General features: G+C 38.6%; 1 protein-coding gene across 1 annotated transcript in view; it reads right to left on the reverse strand.

Annotated features, from left to right (window-relative positions):
• Window positions 1-15,409, reverse strand: part of GRIK2 (glutamate ionotropic receptor kainate type subunit 2) — an 805,806-nt gene that overhangs the window by 508,503 nt on the left and 281,894 nt on the right. The window contains exon 4 of the mRNA XM_019520163.1: window positions 6,063-6,244. Coding sequence (XP_019375708.1) covers window positions 6,063-6,244 — 182 coding nt within the window. The remainder of the gene's footprint in view (window positions 1-6,062; window positions 6,245-15,409) is intronic.

Below are 15,409 nucleotides of genomic sequence, written 5' to 3' on the forward strand. Positions count from 1 at the left end.
TTCTCCAGGATCACTGACTCTATGCTAATAACATTGGCTTCAACAAGGATGCTGATGTTTGTGCAGCCATCTTCCCATTTGATGTGGAGGATTTTCCAGAGGCATTGTACGTGATACATCTCTAGGCTCTTGAGATGATGACAGTAGGTCACCCATGTTTCACATCCATCGAGGAGAGTGGGGATGAGGGCTGCATTGTAGATCTGGATTTTCATGTCTTTCCACAGATTGTGATGAATAAAAAGACATGCCAAAGCCATTTCCCAAAGGAAGCACTTGAGCACCAGATCCTGTGCTGGATCTCCTCATCAATGTTCACACTTTGAAAGAAGTGGCTACTGAAGTACGAGAAGTGCTCAGTGACCTCCAGGGAAGGAGGGCAATTTGAGTAAGTGTGTGTGTGTGTGGGGGGGGGTCACATTCATGGCCTGGGACAGGCTGATAGAGCACTTTAGTCTTCCTGATTATGTGAGACAGGCCCACATTTTGACAGGTTTCTCTGAAGAGATTGAGTATCATCTGGAGGGTTTTTTTCAGGGTGTGCAAGGATGGTGCACTTGTCAATCCATTGAAGGTCTAGAATGATTATTTTGTGTACTTTGGTCTTTGAGAAAAAACATCCCAGATTGAAGAGCCCTCCATCCATTAAGTATTCAATGTTAATTCCAAAAGGAAAGAGGTTCTTAATGAGAACCAGGATGACTGTCAAATAAATGGTGATCAGAGTTGGGGCAATGAGGCACCTTTGCTTGTGGCCCCAGTTCAGATGACTAATGGATCTGTCTCCAATCTACTACACAAAATAGTCACAGTCATTTGATGGTAAAGCCTCAGGAGCTTGATGTACTTTTCAAGGACATCCAAATCTGTCCAGTACTTTCTACAAGGTTTTGTGACTGATGGAATCAAAGGCCTTAGTAAGATCAATGAAGGCCATATACAGGCCCTGATTTTGTTCCTGGCAGGCAACAAAGGTCATGTCAATTGCCTCAAAGAATGGTCTGAAACCACAATGAGATTCTGACAGGACTTCCTCAGCACATGGTAGAAGACTGTTCAGGAGAATGTGGAAGAGGATTTTCCCTGCTGTGAAAAGAAGGGTGATACCTCAATAGGTTTCCTATATAAAACTTATCTCCTTTCTTGGTCATGATGTTGGCATTTCTCAGGTTCCCAGGAATCTCTTTGTTGATCCAAATTCATAGAATAAATTCATGAAGTCTCAGTTCTAGTTCCTTGTTACAGGCCTTGTAGATTTCAGTAGGTATACCATCTGGTCCAGTAGCCTTGTTGTTCTTGGTTTCCTGGATGGCACGCCAGATTTCTTCTAGGGTAGGAGCGTTGGCAAGTGAGCCCCTTTCAGGGTGTTGGGAGGTGGACTCAATGGTGGAATCTATCACAGTCGACTCATGTGCTTCTTCCATTTAGCTTGTATAGCTTCATTGTCTTTGAGGAGTACTGAATCATCCTACAAATGCAAGGAAATAGAATGATGGGAAGCTGGGCTATAAATGGTTTTGTTTTCTGTAAAAAACTACACATCATGTTTGTCAGCATAAATCTGGGTATCCTTGGCTTTATCTTGCCACCACTGATTGTTGATGTCCCAGATCCTCCTATGAGCTTCAGCTTTGAGAAATTGATATGTTTCCTTCTGCTGAGATGAGATGAGCTCTTGTCTTCTGCTCAAAGAGGGCTTGCATCTCAGAGTCACTTTCATTGACCCACTGTTTTTGTTCATGGGTGGTACAGTCAACGGCTTCAGCACAGGCAAGATGGACAGCAGTTTTAAACCCCTTCCAGGGTTCCTCAATGTTGTCTTCATTTGGGTGCAGGGCAGACAGCTTTTCATGGAGGGTACTGTTGGCATTCCTTGCAGACCTTATGGTCTTGAAGAGGTTTGGTATTGAGAGTCTTCCACATTGCTTTTCACTGTTTTTGGTGTTCTGGAGCAAGGCAGATGTTCATAACAGATCTCACAAGACAGTGATCTGTCCAGCAATCATAGGTTCCTCACATGACTCTCATGATATGGACATGGGTTACAGGGTCTAACAATAACATAGTTGAGGAGATACCAATACTTAGAGTGATGGTGTCTCCAGGTGGCCTTGTATTTGTCTCTGTCTGAAGATGGTGGTCGGGATGACAAAAACATTATCCACACATTTGCTCAGGAGAAGGATGCCATTGGAGTTGGCTTTTGCTAGTCCTTCCTTTTCAATGGTGCCATTCCAGAATTCCAGGTCCCATTCAACTCTGGCATTGAATTCACCAAGGAGAATGATCAGACAGGGGTGGAAAAGGATTACACTTCAAGATTTAAATGTCTTAACATCATTTAAGCATCACTTAGTGCCCAGTCTTCCGCATTGCAGGAAAATGGGATAATAAGAATAGAGCTCTCTCTTCCTAATTTTCTATCTTCCTGAATTTTCACCTGATAAGTGAATTTTATTCTGCTTCCACCTTCTACAAACCCTCATTCAGATTTCTCTTCACTTACCTCTCTGACACTACACAATTTCTATTGGCTTTCTGGTTTGCTTTCCTCAGCTTTCTTGACACCATTTCTATAGTCCGTCTTCCTTGTCGTACTCTTTTTGCATATACTGACCTCTTTCCTAATGCTTCTATAATCATTTTTTTAAATCTAACTACCTGCCTGTATTGACACTGCCCATCACATTCATTCCCTAGCCCAAACAGCTAGTTCATCTTCTGCTCCCCATATTTCTCTCATCTCTGCACCCACAGCTTAACTCTTGATCATTCCAAGCAATTATCTGTCCAAATCAATCCTCTTCTCTTTCCTTGGCTTCTTGGTAAATTCAAGATGCCTCAGAACGTTGACCCAATATGTAATGCAAGTCACTCCCTCAACTCCCAACAAAAATAATTTTTGGTCTATGTCCAATTTATCTGTATAGTTTTGTCTCTGTTGCCAAAAGACTTAGGCTTAAGAGCTGCTTCCTTCCTGCCCAAGACTGATTGTGCATGAGGAATGAAGCAAACATTTAGCAGGTGCTACCCTACTTAAATGCAGGCAGAGTCAATAGAAATTCTAAACTGCTCCCAGAGCCCCTTGCACAATTCTTGAAGTGAGGATTTTCCTTTTCCTTTGTTCCTTTCCCAGTGAGGATTTATTCAAAGAAGCACACTCTCCCTCTTATCGTGACTCCAGCAGCTACTGGGGTTGCTGCTTAATAGAACAGAACTCCCTGCCCATACAGGAAAGCAGCATTTGAGTCCTCTGGACAATGCACAGAAGAGCAGTCAAAAGAAATAGAGAAGTGATGCTCCTACTGAATTCCTGCAGAAGTGAGTCTGGGAACCAAACTTCATTGTCACAGTCCAAGCTGATTTTATTTGACTGATACTTGGCAAGTTTTTCTTTAGAAAAAAATCTCTCTCTTTTGTAATGGACCTAACTGCATTAGGTATTCAGACACTGAGACATAACAAACATCCAGACCCAAAATGACATTATTACAGACAGTTTTCAAAGCACAGGCTCACTTTCAGCTAAAGTACCAAGGTCAGACTCAACTGTTTAAAGCATGACAATGCATTAAGAGAATGGCTTCACCTGTCTTATTCCTTAATTATCAAGACTGAACAAAATGGAAAACTCAAAAAAGACAGATTTTGAAATGATGAAAACAAACTCTTATGAAAAAGTCCCTATTTCTCCTTCCTGTCAGATTCACTTTTTCATGGATTGACATAGTTTACTTAAACCATTTAAAATTTGTAACATCTAAACAGTTTGAATATTAATCCTGGGAATTTTACACATTATTAATCTTCTAATTTTCTTCTCTCATAAATTAGGAAGAGGATTAGGAACTAATAGAATATTCACCTCCTATTATGTAAATTCAAGAACAGTTTTTGGGAGGAACATGGGAGAGAAAGAGTGGAAAGGGGAACCTGGATATGTTTAACATTTTGTTCCCTCCAGCACATATTTGTTTTTGCTGATGCTGGATACTGTGAAAAGCCCAGTTTGCTTTTCACCTAAGTAATATTAGGTGCATTATAAATAATGCAGCTTGATGGATTTATTGTTAAAGTTATTGGCTGTCAGCACCATTAATACATATTTTGCACCTACATTTTAAGGTGTTTGAATAATTAAACATGCATTCAGTGATTTTTATGAGACTGCTAATATAAGACTGGCTTGTACATAGACAAGAATATGAACAAACGTGTTCTTTTCAATAGTGGAAGAAAATGTAAAATTGTTGTGAACACACAAAAAGTATTTGAGTAAATTCAAGATAAAAAGAGGGATTTTTGTGTATGTGAGAGAGCGAGGGACAGAGAGAACATAATTAGCACTTAGCACTGGTGAGTTAAAATGCATTAAGAACATAACAAGTGCCATAATGGGTCAGACCAATAGTCCATGTAGTCTAGCATTTTGCTCTCCAACGGTGAGTCCAGCATTCTCATCTCCAACAGTGGCAGACATGGATGTTATAGATGTATATCACTGAACTGGATCTCTCTAGAGTGATCCCCTATTCAATATCCTCCCTGACACCCACCATTATAGGTTAACAGATGCCAGAAGCAACACCTCCAACCATTCTGTTCAATAGCCAGTAATTATCTATCATCCAGGTATTTTTTTAGTCCCTTTCTGAGCACGGCTATGATATCTGCCTCCCCCACCTCCTGTGGCAATGAATTCCACAAATTAACTATGTGTCGCATAAAAGAAATACTTACTCTTGTTAGTGTTAAGCCTATCACCTACTAGTTTCAGTGGGTGCTCCCTATTTCTAGTAATATCATAGTGTCTTTAAATGTGAGAGTTCTTAGTTGATGACTAAAAAACTACCCTAAATACATAGAATTTGTATTGGTGTCCAGAAAAATGCAATCAGTCTATTAAAATGACTGGTGTAAAAATAAAGGTACATTAATATTGTTATTAAAATAGCATATTAGTAGTATATGTTTTGTCCTTTTTGTTTCAATTATCTTTTCAAACCCAATTATTACTTCAAATTCATTAATATGAACAAGCTAATAATATTACCACATTTTCCTTCTAATAGTGAAGTCTCACCACCAAGCGCAGCTCAGTTAAATTAGGTGTGAGAAGAAGCACCATTGAGGTAATGAATTCCTCATTCACTGAAGATACAGAATGATAATGAAGTCAGTCAGGAGATACTACTGCACCATCAGGACTACAACCACCCTTCAAAGCACAGCCCCACCAATCATAAGGAGTGGGTAGTTAATACCACCAATCAAATTACTATCTATTTCTCAGCCTTCTCCCCGGAGTACCATTGGTGGTATTGGCCCCAGTGGCCAGTAGATGGTGAAAAAAACATGGGCAAATTCTTTGGGTTCTGCACCCCCATCCTCTTCTACATGGATACAGTGGAAATGAAGCAATTTGACCCTGTTTGGTGTCCTTTGCATTCATAGCTAAAAGGCACAGAAAATTTGCCCCTAGGAAAACGTTTAAGGTGAATTAACAGTATGAGCAATTTTCTTAGTGGAGCATATTTGTGTGCTTATCTTGTATGGAAAAGTGATGCTTATTTGACAAACATACACTGGTGGCTTGTCAGTTCAGTATGTCTTCTATTATTTAAACATGCCATTGGAAATCTTCTTGTTATATATGAAATATAGTAAAATTAGAAATCATAGTTAAAAATTGTTCATTTGCAAAATAACACCAAATAAATATTTGAAATTTCTGTTCAAGTGCCAATGCATGATTGTAGAATCAATAGTGCATTCATCATTAGATGATATCAAATGTGTTTCAATAGATACAAAAGTATGTTGGAAAATAGATTTGTCTCCTTATACAGAGACGAATATAATTCCTACAAAAATGAAAAGAAAGCTGCTTTCATGAAAGTTTCATATCAAAGTATCTCAAGAGGGTTTTGTCAATTTTCCACAAAGTCCTCAGAAAAACTGACACACAATCCCTAGACTGTTAAAGTTCATCAAGTCTGAGTGTTCCTTTTATTTATTAGGGATGAAGAAGATTAGGTCATCTGAAGTGAGGTGCTGATTACCTGTTTTAAAATGCCTGCTGCCATCTCATGACTGCAATCAAAGATTACATGGAACTCCTTGCCTCTTTTCATCTCCTTTAGTAAAGGCTTTGCATCCTTTGTATCAGCTGGTAGCTGCCGGATTTTTAGTCTCAGGTTGTATCGCGATGGAGCCTTGATGAGCTCTTGTAATCGAATAAGGCCTTAAAGAATATACAAAGGACAGAGGAAAGGAAAATTATCAAAACAAGAATGTGATCTTGCAAAAAGAGTAGCTTATTAAAGTATTTGCAATTTCCTGAACTTCATTCTCTCCTCATGCATATATGCTACAGTGAAGATATGGAAATCTGCACTTTTTATGTACTCCCAGTGCTTTCTTGTCATACTTCTTGCTCCTTCTTTAATATTAATAGACACTAAGCAGGCCTGAGTTAGGATTACCTTCAGGGATGCGGACAAATCTTCCTTTTGAATTATCATGGAGCTATGACTTTCCACTCTAAAGTATATATATAATTATTCTAATTCAATTAAAGCAACATCCCAGACTAATAGTTTGTAATCAGACTACTCTTCTCATGACTAATCTATCAGGTTTATATACACAGTTTCAGTTCATTACAGCACTGTGGAACATTCTCACAAAATCCACATCAGACTACTAACCGAGTTAATTTCTTTTCTTTAATTATACAATTAAGGAAACACATTTAAGCAGCACCAAAGGCACCAAAATGGACTATTCAATAAACAGTTGACTCCTGCTGTTTCATTCTTCTTTTATATTCTATAAAACATTTTGGATTACTTTGTTTTTCCATTGGAATTACATGCATGGAAATTCCTCAAAAACCTTTTGGTTTACAGTAGTATGACAGTGCCACACAGCTTACAGACCGTTGGTCTGTGACCAATACTAAACATCACATTATTTAACATTATTGAAAATGACAGAGTAAAAGTAGACCATCTCTAAAATAACAGTTCATTTCAATGTTAGCAAGAAAAATGCGCTCTTTCGTGCAAACTTTAATCATGGCACGTACATTAGGGCTAAGAATGTATTAAACCTATATGTTTACATAGCCACCTGCCCAAAAATATTCATCTCATCTCAGATATGCAGTTTTGCCATGGAGAGGTGCTTAGCTTTCCCATTCTTTCAGACAACCGCCTAGTGTATCTACAGAGAATGTAAGTACTGAGCTACCTATAGACTGCTAATGAGAAATCTAAGAATGAAGGGGTTAACTTCCACCCCTCAGGCATTTGACTTGATTCTCTTCCACTATCTTGGGATCCAAATCATCTCAAGAAAGTGGAGCCACCTGCTTTTTGTCCAGTAGCCTATGGTTAGTTCAGGTTCCTAGAAGTGTCCTAACATCCAGGCTATGGGCTAAGGTAGTCTCTATCTCTTCTCTTGAAGTTGGATCACTGGACAAAAAGTAATGCAAGAATCACAGGCAATGGGAGTACCTAAGTTGGAATATAATTCTGTAGATCAAAGAAAAGGACCCTCTCTTGGAAGGGACAGAGCCCTGTGTTCTGCTTCTTGCTCCCATCCCTGTTTATTAATTTTGCATGTAATAATCAATGGATAAAATGCATAAATATCTTTAGAAGTAGGAGTCAGAGCCTAGGGTTCTCTTCCAACCTGTAATCTCTTCACTATGCTAGTCATGCTCCATCTAACTCATAGCCCAGCATGAACAGCATTTTTCTGGGAAAAAGAGATGCTAATTCAAATGCCCTCAGCTCCAGTGATACCTAGCACTCATTTCCCCCTCATTTCCTAGGCACATGCCCTGGCCACTAAGCTGCAGGCAAGGAGTCATTCTCCCTTTCCTCTTCTAGGGCCTAAAACTGAAGTTCATATTTAAAAAGTAGATGTATTAACAGTTTTACAGGGTCTCAGTCAGAGTGGAAAACAATTGCACTTCAAGAGTTAAATATCTTAACATCATTTAATTATCCCTTAGTACCCATCTAAGCTTTGCCATCTAATGCTCAGAGTGATCTTGATGAAAACAGCCCTACCCATTTGCTCATGCTTTGCAGACATCACATGTTAGAAAAAGAATGTAGTTATTTATAGGGACACACTTGGGATACACCTAGGACCAATATTATTCTTTTTCATGTTCATATATACATGCTATTCAGTGGCTACATGACATTTTTCATCCATACAGTGTGCAGTATGGGACTGAGTATGTAGATGTGACTTTTATGGTGGCAATCCTGAAACCCATACAATGCAGTGTCAACAGGCCCTTTGAGGCCAAATGGGTGGAATAGAAACTGGGGCCTCATTGGCAGCGAAAGATATTGTGTGCCACTAATTTTCTATATAACATACTGGGGTTCCAATCCTTATCTCTCAAAGACAATAGGAAGAATTTATTACCTTTGATTTTAATCATAACATGGTGGAGGCCTCAGTAAAAGGTATCTCTGACAACTGATATTACTATCTTCCTTGTAATGTATAAAATATGTATGAAGAAGGTATTTTGTTATTAGTCATTAAATTCTATATACTATCATTTATCATCATCATGTGTATATTTGCATAATATGAAAAGGATAGTGTTTGCCTTAAACTAGCTAGGTATCATAGAATGGGAGAAAGTTATATTAAACTAATTTGATTTATGAAAAAAATACAATTCTTTTACAGACCTGCAAATATTTTCTTTGAAAAACTGAAAGAAAATCTAATTTTTCCTGAAAATACTCTATATTCCCTCTCAGGCATTGACGACTAAACTAAACCTTTATACTTGGGATTCAAATTTAATTTGAACAGACCTTTTATCACCATGCCTTACTGTGCTATTTAAATGTATATAATAGCACTCCATGCTATGGTACTTTGCTGTGGAGTTTTTAAAATCTAAATAAGCAAGTATCATTTCACAGAAATCCACACCTGAGGGAGTTGTCTATGTAAATATTATCTACCCTATGTAAGAGATAGAAGCAGTCCCTTCCTTTCAACCTTCTTCTTTCTCCTTCCTTCTCCCAACTCCATCTTTATTCCCCCACCTCTGACAAAATTCACATTATGGAGTGTGAAGATGCGCTATTTCATATTTTCTCCCTCTTTCTCAGTAGCTATTCAATGATTACTTAGAATAGGAAATACAGCCATACTACTTTTCCATGAATTCCTTCTGGAATTTCTATATTTGTGAGAAATTGAAAGATAAAAAGCATCTGGGAGCTGCTGCAGCAAGGAATAGAGATCTGTGTATCAAGGCTTCTCTGGATCCATGATGCCAGGGCGCAGAGTATGGTAGGCTCCAAGAGCCTACACAAACTAAAACAGATACAAGGGTTGTGAACAACTGCTCTTTGCTTCCTCCAGCTCTTCTGGAATTTTTAAAACTGGGAATTAGGAATATATCAAAAGAGGCCACCCTATAGCACCGGAATTATTTGGTAAAAACTAAAAAAGGAGATTCTTACAGTTTTCCTCTCAGTATTTCTATTCATTTCCTTCCAACACCAAAGGTGATCTGCCTGAGCTCTGTATGTTATTTACTTCAAGAAGGTCTCTATATGATACTGTAGTCTTAACACATACATGCAACATTTAAATTGATGATGAATACACATTCATAATTAATCCAAACTTCAAAGTTCCATTTTTTAAAATGACACAATATAACATTATGGAATAGCGATAGACTTATGATGTTCTAATTTCAGGCTATATCCATATTTCTATTGTAAACATTGTCTTTCAAGAACTGTGGCTCTCCTGTCATAAAAAAAAGGAAAAATAGCATTTTGAGGCTTTACTGATACAAAAGTTTTTAGTTGAAGTTCAATTTTAAAAAAACTATCTCTATACATTTTGGTTTTCCTTTAGTAAGACATTTTAAAAAAATCATTTGGAAGGTTTTTATCTACTCAATGATTCAAAAATATTTTTGATGTTATCAGTTAAACTTTGCAATTTGGCCTAAATACTGACTCACTTTACAAAGAAAGAACCCCCGTCAAACAAACAATGAAGACTTTGTGAAAACAACTATGCCTTCTGGCAGATTTTCCTGAGATTTTTTTTTAAACAAAATTCTATATATTCTATACACACATGAGACCAGCACTTCTGTATACAATATATCATGCATGGTTTGGCAAATAACCTTAGGCAGGAAATCAATGATGGACTGTGGAATCTTTCACCTATGAGCATTGTCCTATCTAGAAGCCTAAGCCAGAAGTTATCTAAGGTTGCCTGTACACATGCAGGGAGGCTGCTTTGATGTACAGCAATTAATTGAGTCTGATGGGAAATGCTAATTAGCACTCTCCAGCCAGCATCTATGTCTCATGCATAAGGATTCTAGCACTTCAAAATGGTGGTGGAGGTGCTCTAACTAAAGTTCATCAAAAGAGCTTTATTTAAAGTGCCCCTGCTGCCATTTTGAAGTATGGGGACACTAATGCATGAAAGAATGTGGGCACTTTAATTAGAGTGGTTCTTGAAGCTAGTTTAATTAACGCATCCTCCTTTCCCCATTCCCCCGCATCCTCAGAGCATGTGTAAAAACTCCCTAAAGGTCTAAAGCCCTTCATATATGACAGATGATTATCTGCCTGTATGCAGTGTACCAGTGATCACAGCCCAGTTCCTAGTTTGCATATCACAGAAACCCCACAGAAACCCCACTACATTCATTGACAGCCTTTCATTGGCAGCCTAAAGGGCTAAATAGACATGGATTGAATTGAACTACTCTCATCATTAAGTCTCACCTTTACAGGGTAAGATACAGAGTAGAAAAAAAAGTGGTGCACATGACTTGTGGAAAACAGCAGATATCAATTTACAGGATTTCTTAATATATTGAAATATACTTTTTTTTTTAAATGTTTTGCTCAACAAACCATGATGACATCAGAATTTTTTTTTAAGAGATGGCTTAATGGCTTTAGTGAAATCCTTTTCTTAACAATATAAAAAATGAAATACACTTGTTTTTAAATTTGTTTATCTAACCGTATGTACATCTCATGTAAAGCAGCACCTGTCCTTTGCCATTGATGTTCCTTGGCAAATCCTTAAAATTTCAATTCTAAAACAGAAAATTTCCAGCATAATATGCGATCAGCCAAGCTACCCCAAACAGTAACCCATAACCCATAGAAAAGAACCAACTAAATATTTCCAAACTCTTCCCATTACACACAGCCAAAGATGACAAAGGACCTTGCTTCATCTCCTGAAGGTCAAGGAACTTGGGAAATTTTGGAATAACAGGGAGGAATGAGATTCAAAGCTGAAGGCCTCCTTTCATAACACTCCAATACATAACAGTTTATATAAAACTCTGTATATTCCCACTTATGGCAGTATGATAGAAAGAGAGAAACCAACTTTTAGATAATGAGGTACCAGGCCATTTAGGCTTATATTAGTCAATGTTGACACCTTAAATTATATCTGATACCTTATGAGCATCCACTACCACTAGATTGGCAATAAGATAAAGACGTTTTCTCTCTAGGATGCTGGGATATCCTACAGACAGACAGATGATTTTGCAGCATAATTTAGTTAAGAAAGTCTGAGGAATAAAGTTGAGAAAGAATACATTTGAGTAGAGTGCTGCCTTAAAAAGGCTTGAAATGTAACCAAAGAAACTATTGCCTAATTCCTTCATGCCCCTGCCAGCCCCTATCTGTCTACATTGTCAGTGAAGTAAATTACTTTGTCATAGGATAATATTAGCCCCAACAGTACTATCCTATGGCAAAGTTAATTCATTTACTGTGCCCTAATACCAGCACACGTAGACTGTGATGCTTTACTGCAAAGCTAATCAGTCAACTTCACAGTAAAATGCATGTGTAGATACACCCAGTAGAACAAACAGAAAGGATAGATGTATAGTAGCCAGCTTGAATGGTTCAACTTTGATGATGCTGCAGAACTTACTTCCAGAAAAGAGACTAACCAACTTTACCCACCTCTAGTAAAAACTCACTGTTATGTGGAATCAGGCAGCAACTAGAGGTAGTCAGGGTCTATGAGACCTCCCCGAGAACTGACAAATGATTTATGGAAACTTGTGTTTCCAAAATATGTGGACAGCAAACTTGCTAGTTCACAAAAAGTTCACCAAAAGACTAAAAAGCTACTACTAAAGAAGTTGAAAGTGGGCTGCCATGAATGCAATAAATATAGTCCTGTTCATAATATGGGTAGTGAAATGAGCAATTCTGATCAGGTTCATGATGTCTGGAATAGCCAGAAAAAAAGTTTTAAGTTTTATTTGGAAAATAAGGAAAGCTGCCCATAGGAAGGTAGTTCTATTAATTGTGAGTACTTGTGGGGGGGGGGGGGGGACAAGGAGGGGGCATAAAAGTACCGTTGGGGTAATTAGAGTTGGGATCCAAGAAACTGATAGAGGTCAGAGGTCATTTCCAATAGTTTTTGGTCAGATCAGGGTAGTTAATTAATAATAATGGAAGTTCAGTGTGAAATAATGTCTGTGAAATGCACAGGAATGGGAGATGCTAGCTTAAATTTAACAGGTATCAGACCAGACATACTGAAAAAGCTGAGGAATGGGAATTCAAAATTGAATAATTGCATGCATTGGTCTTAAAATGTGACTGACTTTGGATCGTGAACAAAAAGAGAAAAATAGGTTTGCAATCTAGACATCTGGAATTCAAATGCAAAGTCTAGATAGTTAAGGTATCAGGTTAGCTAATAATCAATTTGGGTTTCATTGTCTAACAAATTCCAGGAAATTCAGTTCGTTGAACTCCCTTTAAGGACATAGCCTGCATGAAGATAGATATAGATATAGATGATATAGATATAGATATTTGTAGACTGTTGACTTGCAGTGAATAAGTTGTTTTACCTTTATGGGCAGAAATCACAATAATACGCAGATGCTTACCTGCAAGGAAGGAGTGGTTCAGACTTGCTTTAAGATTAAGGGTCTCAGGAGAAGTTTAGCTACTAACATTCTTGTTGACCTGAACATTTCAGATAAGCAGCAGACAGTGAAAAGGTAACCTTAGCTGCAAAAAGTAAGGCAATTAATCTAGGAAATGCTGGGGGAAAGTAAGCTCCCAGTTTCATTTGGTCTTTTCTGTCACAGTGATATGCATTTAAATGAAGACCAGCAGAGAGATCTGAGACACATTTCTGGTTAGAAATCAAGAGTTGTTCTGCTGATCCAGCAAAACTATCTGTTCAACTTGAGTAGTCCAGCACAAGATTGATGCTGGGGGAAGCCAGCCCATTAAACAGCCACTACACCATTCAGAGAAGAGAGAAGAGGCATTACAAGCCATTGAGGAAATGTACCACAAATATAGCTGGGTAACTATTTTTTTCCAGGAAAGATTTTATTCACTTAAAAACATAGTAGCCTCCGTTTTTTCAACAGCCTACTGATTAGTGCACTCACAGAATATGAAAGATTAGGTTCAATTCCCTTTGCAGCCTGAGGAAGATTCAGAACAACATCATGTACACAACCACCTGGTTTCTGGATAAAAGGGAGACTACACATCCTCTGGCATTCTGTTAATCTAGTTTCAAAACATTTCTTTTCCAGAAGGAGCTACAATTTTTTTTTGGAGAATAAAGTATAAGATATTTGGGGGTTGGTTGTCTCCATCTTTCCTGTTGGAGCTTTTAAAAAAAAATATAAGTATATAAATATTTATTGGGGCAGGGATTTAAACTTGTGGCCCCTCTCTCAGGCATTCCCCATAACAACCGGGCTAAAGACCTGTTCTTTCTCTCCCTTTTATGAATACTCAAATATGTTATACCCAATGGAACAGCTTTAATGTACCCCAGAATATTTTGCAGTCTGTTGATTAGAAAACTCTCCTGTAAGTTTTAAAAATAATTGGGCAGAGGTAATTCTACCCATATCTCCTGATCTGGCAGTTTGTTTAATCCAGCCTCCACCTCCCCCCCCCAAAAAAAGGAAAAAAAAATTGAGTCAGAAATTTTAAAATGAATTCACAAATAGTCATATAACTGCTTTTTTTGACAAAAATGTATCATCTCATGTGCTCCCAGCTATTCCTTCCCACCAAAAAAGACACTCAAAATGGAAGATAAGTCATCAAATACTTGATTGAAGAGCCAACAGAAAGAAAAAGGAAAACATGTTTTCTCTTGTTGTAGAGGAGGACACAGACTGATGGCTTGAAGATGCAGCAAAGTAAGTATGGATCAGCTATCAGGAAAACCTTCACTGTTTGAACAGTGAGGCAGTGGAACAGACTGTGTAGGGAAGTTATGGACTCTCCGTCATTAGAGGTGTTCAAGAAGAGGTGGGACAAGCATTGGCCACAGATGATCTAGGCACAGCTATTCTGGGTATCACCCATACTTCTGAACTTTGCTGGTTGCCACAAGGGGCAGGATGGTGTTCAGTTTTTTGTTTTTTTAAAGCCTTCCTCAGAAGCACTGGGTATTGACAGCAGCCAAAACTGGGGATTATTATTGAGGTGTGCCTATAATTAAAACAGAAGGTTTCTGGCTAGAGGGTGTTGCCCCTCTGCTTAGGGTCAGACTGATTGACATACTTGGGGTTAGGAAGGAATTTCACCCCATGGTCAGATTAATATGGAAAGTACATTTTTTCCTTCCTCTGTAGCAGAGAGCATGGCCCTCTTCCTTGGATCTCTTGAGAATATTTTAACAACCTTTGCAGCAGCAGGACATTAGTCACCATGGTCTCCCTGGTTTACCTGTGGCAGATTAGGGTGTTATGTCTGGTTTTGTCGGGGCACCCCTCCAACACTTTGAGTGTGGCAGCACTCCCAGTTGAGAACCACTGGTGCTGTGGAGTGTGGGAGGGGTAGAGGGCCCAATCCAGGCCCATTGGGATTGGGCAGGGGGGAAGGAAGCAGGTGGGTTGTTTATACTAAGGTTTAACCTAGAGTGGCTACACCTTAGTGTAACATGAGCTGGGGAGCATGGATTAGAAATAATCCTGCCCTGGGTGGTGTAATTTGAAGCTACATAACAAGGGCTTAAAACTAGTTTCTGGTGTTATTGTGTAGACAATCCAGGTGTTAAGAGCTCCAGGAGTTGTCCAAAATTAACATATAACAAGGCCCCTTAGACATTCACAAATATTTAGAGTATTTCAGTGCAGAGGCAGAAAAAGATCTTGGAGTCATCATTGATGCCAAGACGAACATGGGCCAGCAGTGTGGGGATGCAGTCAGGAAGGCCAACCGCACCTTGTCATGCATCCACAGATGCATCTCAAGCAGGTCCAAGGAGGTGATCCTCCCCCTCTATGTGGCACTGGTCAGGCCGCAGCTGGAGTACTGCGTCCAGTTCTGGGCGCCGCACTTCA

Source organism: Gavialis gangeticus, unplaced genomic scaffold (genome assembly GCF_001723915.1).
Source record: "Gavialis gangeticus isolate Ggan-Ray unplaced genomic scaffold, GavGan_comp1, whole genome shotgun sequence".
NCBI lineage: Eukaryota > Metazoa > Chordata > Crocodylia > Gavialidae > Gavialis > Gavialis gangeticus.